This window comes from Anguilla rostrata, chromosome 1, assembly GCF_018555375.3.
Source record: "Anguilla rostrata isolate EN2019 chromosome 1, ASM1855537v3, whole genome shotgun sequence".
Classification (NCBI taxonomy): Eukaryota; Metazoa; Chordata; class Actinopteri; order Anguilliformes; family Anguillidae; genus Anguilla; species Anguilla rostrata.
The window spans coordinates 9,158,330-9,171,485 of record NC_057933.1 but is presented as its reverse complement, the minus strand read 5'-3'; the positions used below and the strand labels follow the sequence as shown (position 1 = coordinate 9,171,485).

The 13,156-nt window shown below is 46.8% G+C and overlaps 1 protein-coding gene across 1 annotated transcript in view; it reads left to right on the top strand.

Moving 5' to 3' along the window:
- Positions 1–148: 148 nt before the first annotated feature.
- Positions 149–13,156, top strand: part of zgc:165653 (uncharacterized protein LOC100006671 homolog) — a 27,967-nt gene continuing 14,959 nt past the window's right edge. Inside the window, exon 1 of the mRNA XM_064320703.1 lies at positions 149–533. Within this exon, the coding sequence (XP_064176773.1) occupies positions 432–533 (102 nt within the window). The 5' untranslated portion in view covers positions 149–431. The remainder of the gene's footprint in view (positions 534–13,156) is intronic.

Below are 13,156 nucleotides of genomic sequence, written 5' to 3'. Positions count from 1 at the left end.
TATGTAGTCAACCTACATTTAAGTCCCACACTGACAGCTGGATAAACCAATCAAATGTGACTTTTGGAATAAGGTGGGCTTAAGAAGACAATCTTAGAACCAATCAAAAAGCGAGTTCCGTCATGGGTTTATTTTTTTCTTTTAGGCAAAGTTTTTGGTCGGCGGCGCTCAAGGACCTGCCTACTTGCCACTCTACAGCAGCGTTGTAAAAAAAAAAAAAAAAGACAAAAAGAGGCCAGGAGTCGTACGAGTGAGCGGAGAGTGAAAGAGTCACAGAACGAGTCACAAGAGTAAGTGAGGGAGCGAGGGACCGTTAATTTCATCCACCCCGTTTCAAGTGCGCCCGGGAGAATTACATTGTTGCAACATCACCTTACCGAAGAGGCAACGGGGATAGCTATTACAACAACTAAAGAAATAGAGATATCACCATGGATCTTTATGACGGGGACGACACCGTTTATATGCCGCAAGAGGACGACTGGGACCGCGATCTTCTCTTAGACCCTGCGTGGGAAAAACAGCAGAGAAAGGTAAAGCGATCCTTAACGGCGAATAATTTCCTGCTTGTTGAAAAAATAAAAAAAGGTGCTCGTGAGGGGGTGGAATATCATCTCGAGATGCAGCAACGCCGATATAGCTAGAATGTGTGCGCGCGACAAGGAATCGATACTTCAGAAAATTGATACTTTCTCTTGAAGACTAGTGTGTTGCGTAGGTCATGGGAGCAAACGCTTTGTTGTTACCGATAGCCACTTTGTATCGTATGCTAATTTAGAGTAGCCTATAGTTTATCTCCTTTATGTTTACTCGTGTAGCACACTGTTTCACATCCATTCCACTGTATCGATAGTTTTTGCGCAAGTAGCGAACGCGCTAAACGAGCTTGCTACATCTTTCGCCGATGTGATCGTCAATATATCTGTAACCTAGCCTTTCCGTACTGTTTTGGGAGATGGTTGAGAATAGCGTGTGGATGCCTCATTCACTGCATGTTATTAGGAAAATGGAATATAATGAAAGCGAATTGCGGCGTCCCATGAATAAATTTATTTGATCGTTATATGAATATATTGTTACTTCACTCTTCCTTGCAAACAATTAACATATGCTCTTTGAATATGTTCCACCCACCTTCCCAACGCAACAGATGTCAGACACACATACTTTGACCAGTCTTAAACAGCAGACATCCTGGTCGGAACCCCCCCCCCCCGCCCCCATCCTCGAAACCTGAGCGACATAGGCTACTGATCCTCTTTGTAGCGGTCCTTCCGAGAAAAAAAGAGACAACTGAGTCTTTGCGATCAAAGCCCTTATTATTTCAACAGGAAAGAAGACCGACGTGTATTGACATCACATGTTGACATGGTGATGGGTGTTGGTCCCTTGCCGGTACCTATGCCTTGTGATATGATAGGGGCGGTTTGCTGTGCAAACAGTGTGTAGTGGCCAAATAATCCTTCACATAATATTACTTCCAAGTCGAAAACGTGGAAGCTAAGCTGCAGTGCAACCATCTTAGGCCATCTACAGTAACTGGAACTGACAACTTTCATGGTTTACATTTGCCCATGCAGTTCCCTTCATGTTTTCTCTCTAAAGAAACACTCTTTAATTTACGAGACGATTTCGCCCTGGCTATAAATGACAGACGCAGCCTTTTAGGAATTTAGCGAAAGGGTGAAATATTTGTGCTCTCTCACTCGCTCCCACACTTTTCTTTGGTTCAAAAAGGGGGGGGGGAAATGCAGTGGAATCTGAGTACGCGGTGTGGTTTGGGCTGGGCTTCCATGTGAACGAGCTTGCCCAAAAAAGGTAATAATCGGCCCCTCTCGCTGCTGTTGGAAAACTTTTCCCCTTTTTCTTTTTTTGCTATCTAAAACGGCGGCTCCCAATTTCCTGAATTATGTCATCGTTAGACAGCTACCGGAGAAAGTAAAAAAAGCGGTATTCAGATATGATGTGTCAGAGTTCAAAAGCACATTATTACAGAAGCCAAGTTGTCTCTCTGCGCAATTCAGTGCGGCGACGTGCGAACGAGTAAGATTGTTTTGACTATACATTTGAAGCTATTTGTTTCTTATCGCAAATGGCATCCCGGGAATTTCATGGCATGCATAGGTATTTAATTGACTACTTAAACTGTATAAAGAAATAAGCAAGGACGCCGGAGTTGCCTCAGAGTGTAACCAGTCTAACGCAGGCAACCTCTTTATTTATTGACCAGGATTCGACAGCATGTCGTTGTATTTAGGTAGCCTATTTCTGTATCATACTTCTAAAAATTCTACAAAGCCGCGGATTGTGTTGTAGCCTATTTAATTCTTATGGATCGAGACACTCGCTGAAAGTTAGTTTTGTGACTGCATTAATATGCCTGTAATTGTATCACGTGTGTCTATTTTGTAGACACCGAGCGGAGTTCAGGTTGTCGTTCGCAGCTCTAGCGAGACAAAAGAGTCAGCGATAGGGAGTCGAACAGAGAAGGGCTGCCTAGGCTCTGAGTGGACACTTGGGAAGGCTGCTGTGTTTTTTTTAGATTAGGGCAGGAGTGTATTATTGATCTGAAATTTTATTAATAAAGTAGGAGAACTCAACAAAAAATGGATCTGAGTATTCATTTCAGTGTCTTATGTGACACACATTAACACACTAAAAATGATGGAGTTATATTTTAGTTTGTATGTAGCTACATTGAGAGCAATACAGTTCAAATAATTTATTTCAAGAATAATGTGTTTTTAACCGTTTCATACATTGTGTAACTTTGAAATGCATTGATCATCCTGTTTTGTCCCATACTCACTAGGACCATGCATTAACAAAATGTATAGATGTAGCTCTACCTCATTGGAGCTGTAGTCTTTATCAGGTGAATGACGACTGAATTGTGGAGATTATGAAATATGTCCCAGCATGCATTGCAATAATAGGCCTGGGAAACCGCACTCTTTTACTCTTTCTGTTCTTTTAGTAAAAATGTTTATCTGACCAAATGTCAGGTTTCCCCAAAATTGGTTTAATTTGAGACTGAATCCAGAATCTCTTATACAGAAACACAGAGCCAGAAATGACTTTATATCTTAGCTATATGACTGCTAGGGATCAGGTTGTGCATCTTAATGGAGTGGAAGCATCAGGACATGTCAGTGTTGATACAGAGAAAGTCGAGGTTCTGTTTTTTAATTGATATTTTGGTGGAGGTCTCCTGTAATTATGTAATTACTTTTTACTCACCCCTTGAAAAGCCAGGAACACAAAAACGGTTACTGCAGCCTTGTGAGGCCTAGAGTTGCACACCATCTTTTTTTTTTTTTTTTGGCATTGTGCTGGTGGCTTAGAAGTTCTACTTCACAAAAAAGGTGGCTTAATGAGAATTTTGTGACCTCAAGCTACACGTCAGTCAGGTAGCTTTAAACTCAGCGGCAACGTGCATTTCTGCATTGTGGCCGACGCGGTGGAATTTCAGCGGCTGCTCCAGCCGATTGGCTGCTCCAGTGATTGGCTGCTCCGCTGATTGGCTGCTGCGGGGCCGTTCGCTGAGCTGTGATGTCGCCAGGAGGAACAGGCTCTGCAGGTGTCGTCTCTTGCGGAGAAAGGTTCCATTTGCGTGTCTTGACTTGTCTGCGCGGAACACCGTCTGGAATTATCTCTGGAATTGTAGCTCCTGCGGCGGAATTCCGCTCGCCGTCTCACCGCTGCCTGGCCTCGGGTCCGTCCGCCGCGGCGACGCTTCCCGGCAGAACGCTGGCGTGTGTGAGAAAACATGCCAATGAGACGCGGTGCAAAAAAAAAAAAAAAGAACCTAATTCCTCCTGTTCCCCTCAGAGGTATTTGCCTGAAAGGGGAAGTGAGGCTTGGGATGGGGCGGTGGGGGGAGGGACAAGCATCCTCCATTTCTGCAATTTCTCAAAAGGAGCCGTTTGTACATGAAACTTTCGATATGGCCTTTCATCGTCCCTCTTGTTATGCGTGACTTATGTTGGGCTGACACTCACCAATCTGGAAGGTGGAGGTGGACTCCAGGTGTTTACCTTAGCTGGTGAAGTCGTCCATACATGCCCTTATTTGGACATAAAAGGTCCCTCTAGCCTGATTTGCCACCCCCCCACCTCGTACTTGGTACACACCCCTGGACCCACTGCTACATTTTTCTCAAAGACGCTGCCAATGAAGAGGTCTGATTTCATTATTGGATAATTAATTAATTAATTAATTAATTAATTAATATTATTAATTCTATCTGTTTTGCAGTGACAGAAGGACTTTGTCTCTCATTAACGGTTTTAAGTCACACCATAATTACTGAATGGTGTGTGGAATGGGCTTTCAATCCTTTGGACGTTAATTGGTTGTAAAGAGTCGTACCAGACATCATACCAGAGAACAGAAATATCCTGTTTCGGGTTCTCTGAGGCATTGCTACTACACCAGTGAAGAAGCCTTGAGATTTAAAAGAAGAGTCCCATAATTCTTTGAAAAAATAACTGTAGCAGTACTCTGTCAAGTAAAGTAGGCCACTAAGCATTCAAGTGCAGTAATAGAATGTTTAATACCTGCTTGTATGTCATGTTAGCATAAAGCTGAAGCCCATTACAGTTGTAGAAATAATCAGAATAATAACTCTTTGTTTCCAATTAAAGTGGAGCTTTCTGGGTGGGGTTGTGCTGTAAAAGTGTTTTTTCTTTGTGGTACTGGAGCCCCAGAGCATCCTGGGTAAAAAGCCACATTGTAACATCTGTTTGAAAACTGGTTTTCATCATGAATTGTCTATATTACAGCAGTATCATCTGTGGGAAGGCACCCAAAAATGGCCCATGTCATCAGATTCTTCTGTTTCCCATGATCCTCCTCTGTGTGTGTGTGTGTTTCTTTGTCTGTGTGTACTTATGTGTATCTCTGTTTGTATGTGCGTGTGTGCATGCTCGCACGCGTGTGTGTAGTGACAACAAAGGCGAGCGATACAGACCAGTTGTGACAAAGCCAGGAATGTCAGATGATTGCTCCAGTCTACAGACCCAAACCCCAGTCCTCCCCCCTGCCCCACTGAAAGAGACCCTCTCTCATGTGACAGTTCAGCTTCAGTAATGCCCCATATGCTGAGTCACCAGACCCTCCTGTCTACTCCAGCTCTGGTGCTAAACATGGGCCAGTCAGCAGCATGGTTTTTTAGCTCAGTTGGGGATACAGCAGGAGGAAGTGGTGTTTGGGAGCTGGAACTCTTTACCAGTATGTAGCAGGATCAATTCCCAGGTGGGGCGCTGAATTTACTTCCCTTCAGCAATGTGTATCACATCTGAATAGGCTCTGTAAAACCTTCAGCATTGTAACTGGGTAATATAAAAAATGATCTGTGTGTCACCCTGGGTAACGGTTACCCATTTTTTGGTTTCCAGTGCTGTCATCAAGCCCTGCTCCATTTGATATGGCCCCTAGCTTAATCCTTTGCAGAGAAGGTTTTTTGGAATGTTTTTTTCAACATTCTTAGTCAGTGTTCTAGAACTCCATTGCTTTCAGTTACCAGTAGTGATTGTTACATCAGCATTAGAATGTTCAGTTTAAGAACATTCTAATCACATATTTGTGATGTCACAACTTCATGGGTCAAGTGGCCTTCTATGCTTTGAAGTAGAGGAGTGAGGATCAGCAGGAGACAGGTGCAGGTGGCCCGGGTGTGTGGTTGGGGCGTGTGTGGAGCTGCGTGTGACTGCAGCGCTGGTCACTGTCGACGCTCCGCACCATAAATCGCGGAGCTCCTCTACGAGGCCTGGAGCTTCCGTCACGCTCCTCTGCCCGCACCTCGTTCCGGCTGACTGATGGGGTCACCAGCGCCCCCCCCCCCCACCACCACCCTCCCACCCGGGGTTATTAACGCTGCTGCGCCCCTTGTACCCCTACACATTGCTCCTGCCCCAGAAGCTTTTATGTGTCTGCGTCCAGTGTGGCTATCCGAGCAGGAGTGATGGCCTGACTGAGCGAGGGTGACGCACAATCCTGATTCAGCGCCCTGATGTTTTAACTTCCTGGGTCTGCAGCTCGGTTACTCCTCATCCGTCCCTCGTCCCTCCCCCGCCTCCTCCCCCCAGCCCCCGAACCCCTCCCCCCCGCTCTGGGCTGAAATATGATACTGTATAAACAAACTGAGAGCCTCAGTAGTACATGTTTTATAATTAACCCAAATGTCTTGTTTTGGGCTGCTAATGAATAGCTTTTAGTGAAAGAGAGCCCTCTAGACTTACACCCTGGAGCCCTCCTGTGTCGCTGGCTCTGCAGATACTGGTTGCCTGTAACCGAGATATCTCGTTCGACTCGTTTCTCCCCTGAACGGGCTGCTTTCTCCCTTCTTTCGAGGGAAGTCGATGCCTGTTTATTCTTCTCCTGCACTGAGGGGGAAAGCGGGACTAGAAAACACTGGTCCGATAGGCGTTTATTTGATTCACTGTATCATTCACTTCCAGTTCACCATCTACGTTTACACCACCCCCCCTCCCCCATATCCTGGTCCCAGTATCAACTTTACCCTCTGCTTAAACATCAGTGCAGCGAGACGCCACACACTCAGAAAGGATGTGTTAATGTGCAATAAACGCTTCGTGTTACTTTCCACACATTTCGTGTCAATGTTACTACTTTTGGGCTACAAATATATACAACTTTATGTGTTACAAAGGGAGGCTTTTTAGCACAGACTGTGTTGAAAGTAACACAAAATGTGTTGTCTCCTCAACTGGAGATGGAGGTGTGTTAAAAAATGACACGTTATGTGGTGTTTTTAGCGCGCCTGTTTTGAGAGTGCACCTTGGACCCTTCAAACCCTGCGCAGCTCATGCACGTCGCCTGCACTGGGCAGCAGCAGCAGCTTATTTTGGAGTTTCATGGTGCCTAAATTTCTCAGGAGGATGAGGCGCGTGTAAGACCCGCTCCGTCCCAGCCGTGGGTCAACCCCCCCTATCCTAGTGACCCGCTCATCTGCATTCTACTGCTGAGCGCAGTCTACTTCCTGTCCTTAAGCTGGAGAGGGGGCTTTCACTCTAAATATCTGCCTTCAAATTATTTTGACATCTTTCATATGCAGTCAGCAGACTATCATTATTCTGATAACGGAGGTTGGAGATATATTACCTAAAATTGTTAAACAGAAAAAATAAGTGTAGGAATTCAAACTTTGTACAGCTGAGTGGTTAGTTATTAAGGGCCTGATTTTCCAAGACCTGTAGCACAGGCAGAACCTTTTAGCACACGCCAGACTAATAACACAGCCAATGATTGTTGCAAAACAAATACCATGATCAGTCATCGGTCATGCTATTGGTTTTGTGTGTGCTGAAGTTTTGCACATGATTAAGCTCTTACTAAATCAGGCCCTAAATGTTTACGAAATGTGATTCAGTGCATGCGCAGTTCACACTTTAATAAATAGATCACCGTATGTGATTGAAATAAATGTTAGATGGACAGTTGCTGATGCATCTTCCATTTATGTGTTTGTATTATTTTGGGTAAATGTTTAAATAATGCACTTTTGGCTTCCCTGTTTCCTGGATCGAAGCGTCCTCTTGTACTATTACTGGGAGCAACAATATAAGCTAAATTATGACTGATTGCGTTCTTAATGATTTATTTAAACTCTTCTGGAATGCAGTAGGTTTCTTTCTCTGTTCATATTCCTTCAATGCAGAATTGTCACTATTGCTAACCATTTGAAGAGTCCGAGACTTCAGCCATCAGACGCAGAGTTTAACAGACTGTAATGGCCTCTTCTTCCAGCTTGTGAACTTTGCCCTCTCCATAGAATTATTTGGGCCGTGACCCTTATTAAGTTGTCTGCTGTGCGTAAAGAATGTTCTCTCTGGGAAGCCGAACGCGTTCAATTAAGCTGCTCTTGTCTTGAAGCCTTGCAAATGTCAGAGGCAGGCTTTGGTGCAAACGCAGCATCACCAACTGCTTCAGTCGCAGACCCAGATTTGGACCGTTTGCTTTACAAACGACTTCCAACTGTCATTCCCGTGTAAGAATTATAAAGCTTATAAAACATAACACGAGGAGGAGAAGCGACTCCTTTGGAAAGACGTTCCCGTGACCAGGAAGTGGCAGTTTGTTTTCTCTGAGAACAGACAGCCGGTTGTAGAAGTCAGATGACCTAGTTTCTAATGGCTTATAATAGAGATTTCTGGGAGAAATTCACATATTGTTTTGATGAAGCACCTGCAGGTAATCTGGACAAAGTTTAAATATGAATGCTTCCGTTTCCCAACCATGAAAAAATGCTAATTTACCATTCAGCTGATGCCCTTATCCAGAGCAACTTACAATTAGTGCCTTCAAAGAAAAGGCCTAGTTTTGGGCCAACAACCCAAATAACAGAGTTAATGAGGGTGTAATAAATGGGCCATAACACGCTGGCAATAGGTAATTCATTGTCACTCGAATTAACTTGTGGAACGTTTTAAAATTAGAAATTTCTTGGGGGGGGGGGGGGGTATGGGAATATAGGGTATATAGGTGAAGATAAGGAAGACTGGAGTCGAATCAGGTTGGAGAAGGGGCGGAGAAAACATGGAATGTTGCATGAGAGCCCTTAAAGGACATTTTTAGTGGCATTTGCATATGAAATGTGAAATTGTTTCCAATTGGATAGGAGTTTGTTGTGGGGGGCGGGGCCTTGAGAGGCATTTCCTGACGGGAGAGGAGAGGAAGTGGAGTCAGGAGAAACATCTCATACCGAAGCGTGTCTGGGTCAGTGGAGCTCTCTGAGTCACGGTCACATGTGTGCTGATAGATGGTGATCTGCTGTGAGAACAAGATTGTGCCTGTGTGTGCTTGCATACTGTGTGTGTGTGCAGTGCATACTTATGGCTTTGTTCCCTGCTTTGCTCACTATCAAGTGGATAGGACTTATGGAAATCAGCCTGTGTGTGTGTGTGTGTGTGTGTGTGTGTGCACGTGCGTGAAATCAGACTGTGTGTATGTCTGTGTCTGTCTAAATGGGTCCTTGTGTGTCTGTGAGTTTCTATATGTGTGTGTGTGTGTATATGTGCCTGTGTGCATAGCTCAGTTTTGTGTGTTTATACCTGTGTGTGTGTGTTTCTCTGTTTGTATTTGCCTGTGTATATTATGTGTGTGCTTCTGCTCGTTTGTTTTTTTAAAAATGTGAATGTATGAATGACGTGAGGGCAGGTCTAGGTAAATAGATCACGGGGCAAACACAACTCCGTGCACTCTCCTCCACAATGGCCCCGTGGGAGGGGGCGGAGTCAGGGGGCAGCAGGCGTGGCTTCCAGAGAGAAGATCCATTCACTCACCTCAGAGGCCCGGCGTTCCGGAAGCCACGCTCCTTTGTGATGTCACAGGGAATTGACAGTCCATCAGTGTAAGAGGTGATGCTCAGTTTAGCCACCACCGTTTCCCGTCTGATTTCCCATGATGCCTCCTGCTCCGGAGGTGTCGTCTCCGGTTCCTCAGAGCCTGTTTCTATGTCACACAGTTCTCCCCCCCCCCCCCCAGCCAGCCACACGGGGGGAATGATTAATTATTCATGAGCTCACAGCTGCCCAAAATGTGCCGGGCTGTCACCTGCACACAGTCAGTCCTGCGTCATCTGCTCTGAGATCCAAGACTGCGGGGTGCAGACAGCGGGTCTGAAGGGATAGGGATCAAGTCACTGTCACATAACCCCCCAACCCCCGCCCCCCCTCGCCCATCCACATTTCCCTTCTCACTCTCCTCTTCTCCCAGATCTATCTCCCCCCATCTCTCCACAGCGAAGGAGCGGATGGATGGTGATAGATGGATGAAGTTTTTTCTTTTTGCTGATCAGATTGTGGTCGGGGGGGGTCGGGGGGTGGTTGCAGGAGGGGGTGCGCTGTTTGAAAGCAGACTGCTTGAATTCAAGTATTATTGTAAGTGGTTGGCAGCGAACCTTAATTTTAAAAGCTGGAGTGAGGCACAGTCCAGTAACAGTAAAGGGAAGAAGGGGCCTCTGTTCATTTCAATAGGATTCCTGCTGGGGCCCCATTGGCTCTCCTAATGTTGATGTGCTCATACACTGCAGAAGAGAGCAGCTCTCATTGACCAGCTGTGCACAAACATTGTTGTAAAGTGGTCGAATGCAAACGCCCACTCTCCCAACATTTTTACCGCTGTTTTCAGTGCCAAATTCAAAATGTGCGCACGAGCACACAGGATTAACCACAGCTTTAGAACCGTGCCCACATGTAAACGATTGAACGCCAGCTTTATGAACCACACTTTGTTTTAAGAATGTTTCCAGACGAAAAATCCTACGTCCTGTGCATAAGAAGAAAAAAAAAGGGGCACTAAAAACGTAGTATACGTTTCTGTGCGTGACTGATGAACGAGGTCTCCCCGATGCTGTCCTTCTCTCTGGGCCCACTGTTACCCAGGCACTCGCCACCACGGAGAAGGTCAATATTTTTTTCTCATTGTCTGCGGCGATGAATATTATTGATTTATTCGAGCCCGGCGGCCATTAGAATAGCAGTACGATGGGCTAGACTGCGCACCCATTTTGATTTCTCTCTGCAGCGGAAGCCGGTGTCATGGTTTTTGGAGCCGTTTGGAGCCAGCTCTCAGTTCTTTTCTGAAGTGTGCAGTATTCATTGTGAAACAGCGTGCGTGCTGGTTCTCAGGCATCACGCTCTTGTGGTGCCTTCGCCACAGAACCACCGGTGTGTCACACGGTCCGGCCCTCAGAATGGGGTGAGGAGGATTTTGTCGGTCGCGCTCTTTTTTTCGGTCAGGCGCTGGACGGGACCGCGGGTCACCGCGCGGCGTTTAGAGGGGGAACGCGCCCGGCCCGGCCGAAAAACGGAGTCGTCAGCAGCCCTTCCAGCCAGAGAGAGAGAGAGAGAGAGAGAGAGAGAGCGGGCAGAGACCAGGCCCTGCCTCCCAGCAGAGTCTGCTGACTGGGCCGTGCGCTCGCTGTTCCCCCGGCTTGTTTCTGGAGAGCTCTCTCTCTCTCTCTTTCTTTCTCCCACTCTCTCTATCTCCGCCCCACTACTGTCTTTCTCTGTCTCTCTCTCTGCCCCTCACTCTGTCTTTATCTCTCTGCCTCCCTCCCATCTTTCTGTCTCTCTTTCTTTCTTGGTTTCAATCACCACCTCCCTCCTCTCTTTCTCTCACTTCACTCTGTCTCTGTCTCTCCCTGCCTCCCCTCTTCTCCCTCCTCTCTCTCTGTCTCTCTCCCTCTCTCTGTCTCTCACCCCCCCATCTCTGTTTCTCTCTCTCCCCACTTTCCCTCTCTCTCTCCCCTCTCTGTCTCTCTCTCTCTCTCCCCCCTCTCTCTCTCTCTCTGTCTCTCTCCCTCTCTCTCTCTGTCTCTCACCCCCTCTATCTCTGTTTCTCTCTCTCCCCACTTCCTCTCTCTCTCTCTCTGTCTCTGTCTCTCTCTCTCCCCCCTATCTCTCTCTCTCTGTCTCTCTCTCCTCCTCTCTCTGTCTCTCTCTCTCCCCCCTCTTTCTTTCTCTCTCTCTCTCCCTCTCCCTCTCTCTCTCTCTCTCTCAGTGCTGGCAGGTGTCCTGCAGGAGGGACACAGCTGGGTGTGCAGAGTAACCCCGCGTGGCTGCTCGGCGGGCCGCCTGGGTCCTACTGAGGGGGCAGGAGGCCCTGTTTTAGCGGGGTTTTAGCAGGATTTCGGAGGGCTTTAGCTGGGTTTTTTCCCCCCGGGTTCTTCTTACACCTGGTGCATGATTCCCTGCAGCCAGTCTTAATCGCCATCAGCATACTCACTACAAAGCACCATTGTGTCTCTCTTCTCTTTTCCTTAACACAGTGCAGATCTTAATACCGGCACATGGGACTGTGGTCGAAGGTTGGCGGTGAGGTTTGGGGGGGGGGGGCGTTAGAGGGTGAACTTGTGTACCAGGAGGTGCTTTTTCCTCTCCCTGTCCCCGATTCCCCCCCGCCTTCCATGGGGATGCTGCAGTGGCTCATGGCTGCTTGCAGTCCCTGCAGCTGAGCTGTAACTAACACTAATATTTAAATTCCTCTATGCGTGTGGACTGTGACAGAACCACCATTAAAGGAGATATGATGAGATGTCGGTGGGGGTGGGGGGGGGGGGGTTGTAAGTGGCTCCATACTGTATGTCTGTGTGTGTGTGTGAAAGAGGGTTTTATCGGTGATGGATGTTTGGCTGCTTTACTGCTCCTCTCCTCTGTCGCCTCTTACCTTTGCTCTGGACTGCGAGTCACGTGCTGGACAGCTTATGGACGCTAATACTGAGCTTCACCTCTGACATGTTTGTGTAGTCCCTAGAATGAGCTTTTTGACTGGGTTGTTGTGACTCCTGAAGGGGTCACCTGCAACAGCTGGAGTTTTCTCCGTTGATGCAGACTCTTTCTGGCGGCACAGACTGCTCTATTTTAAATGGGCCTGCTATGTCACAACTCACAACTCTGAAAATAGGTCCTGTGTTCATTAATACTTTGTTCTCTTAAGTTGACACAGAAATAGTGTCCTTCATCCCAGGCCCAGACAACCACACCTCTCTCACTTTTTTCCAATGTGGAGTCAGCACTGCTGTGGCAATGGAGGCGAACAGTAGTGCTGTCGCTATGGAGGCTAATAACAGTGTTGTCGCTATAGAGGCTAACAGCAGTGCTGTCGCTATGGAGGCTAACAGCAGTGCTGTCGCTATAGAGGCTAACAGCAATGCTGTGGCAATGGAGGCTAACAGCAGTGCTGTTGCTATGGAGGCTAACAGCAGTGCTGTCACTATGGAGGCTAACAGCAGTACTGTTGCTATGGAGGCTAACAGCAGTGCTGTAGCTATGGAGGCTAACAGCAGTACTGTTGCTATGGAGGCTAACAGCAGTGCTGTTGCTATGGAGGCTAACCTTTCCTAATCACCTGGTGGTCAGTGGTGAAAAGGGCCTAATACAATATTTCCATTGTATTATAGGGAACTCCTGGCTTTGAAAGGTGCACAGTTTTTCTTGAGTGGGGGTTTAGCTTGACTTTTTGTCCATTATACATTGACGCCATGCATAGAGTTCATTTATTTATTCACTTCAGTGCAAATAGAGATACCACAGATATTTAGATCCATTCATCCATTCATTTTCTAAGCTGCTGGTCAGGGTCATGGCTGGGTGCTGGAGCCTATCTCAGCAGGCACTGGGCGAGGGACACA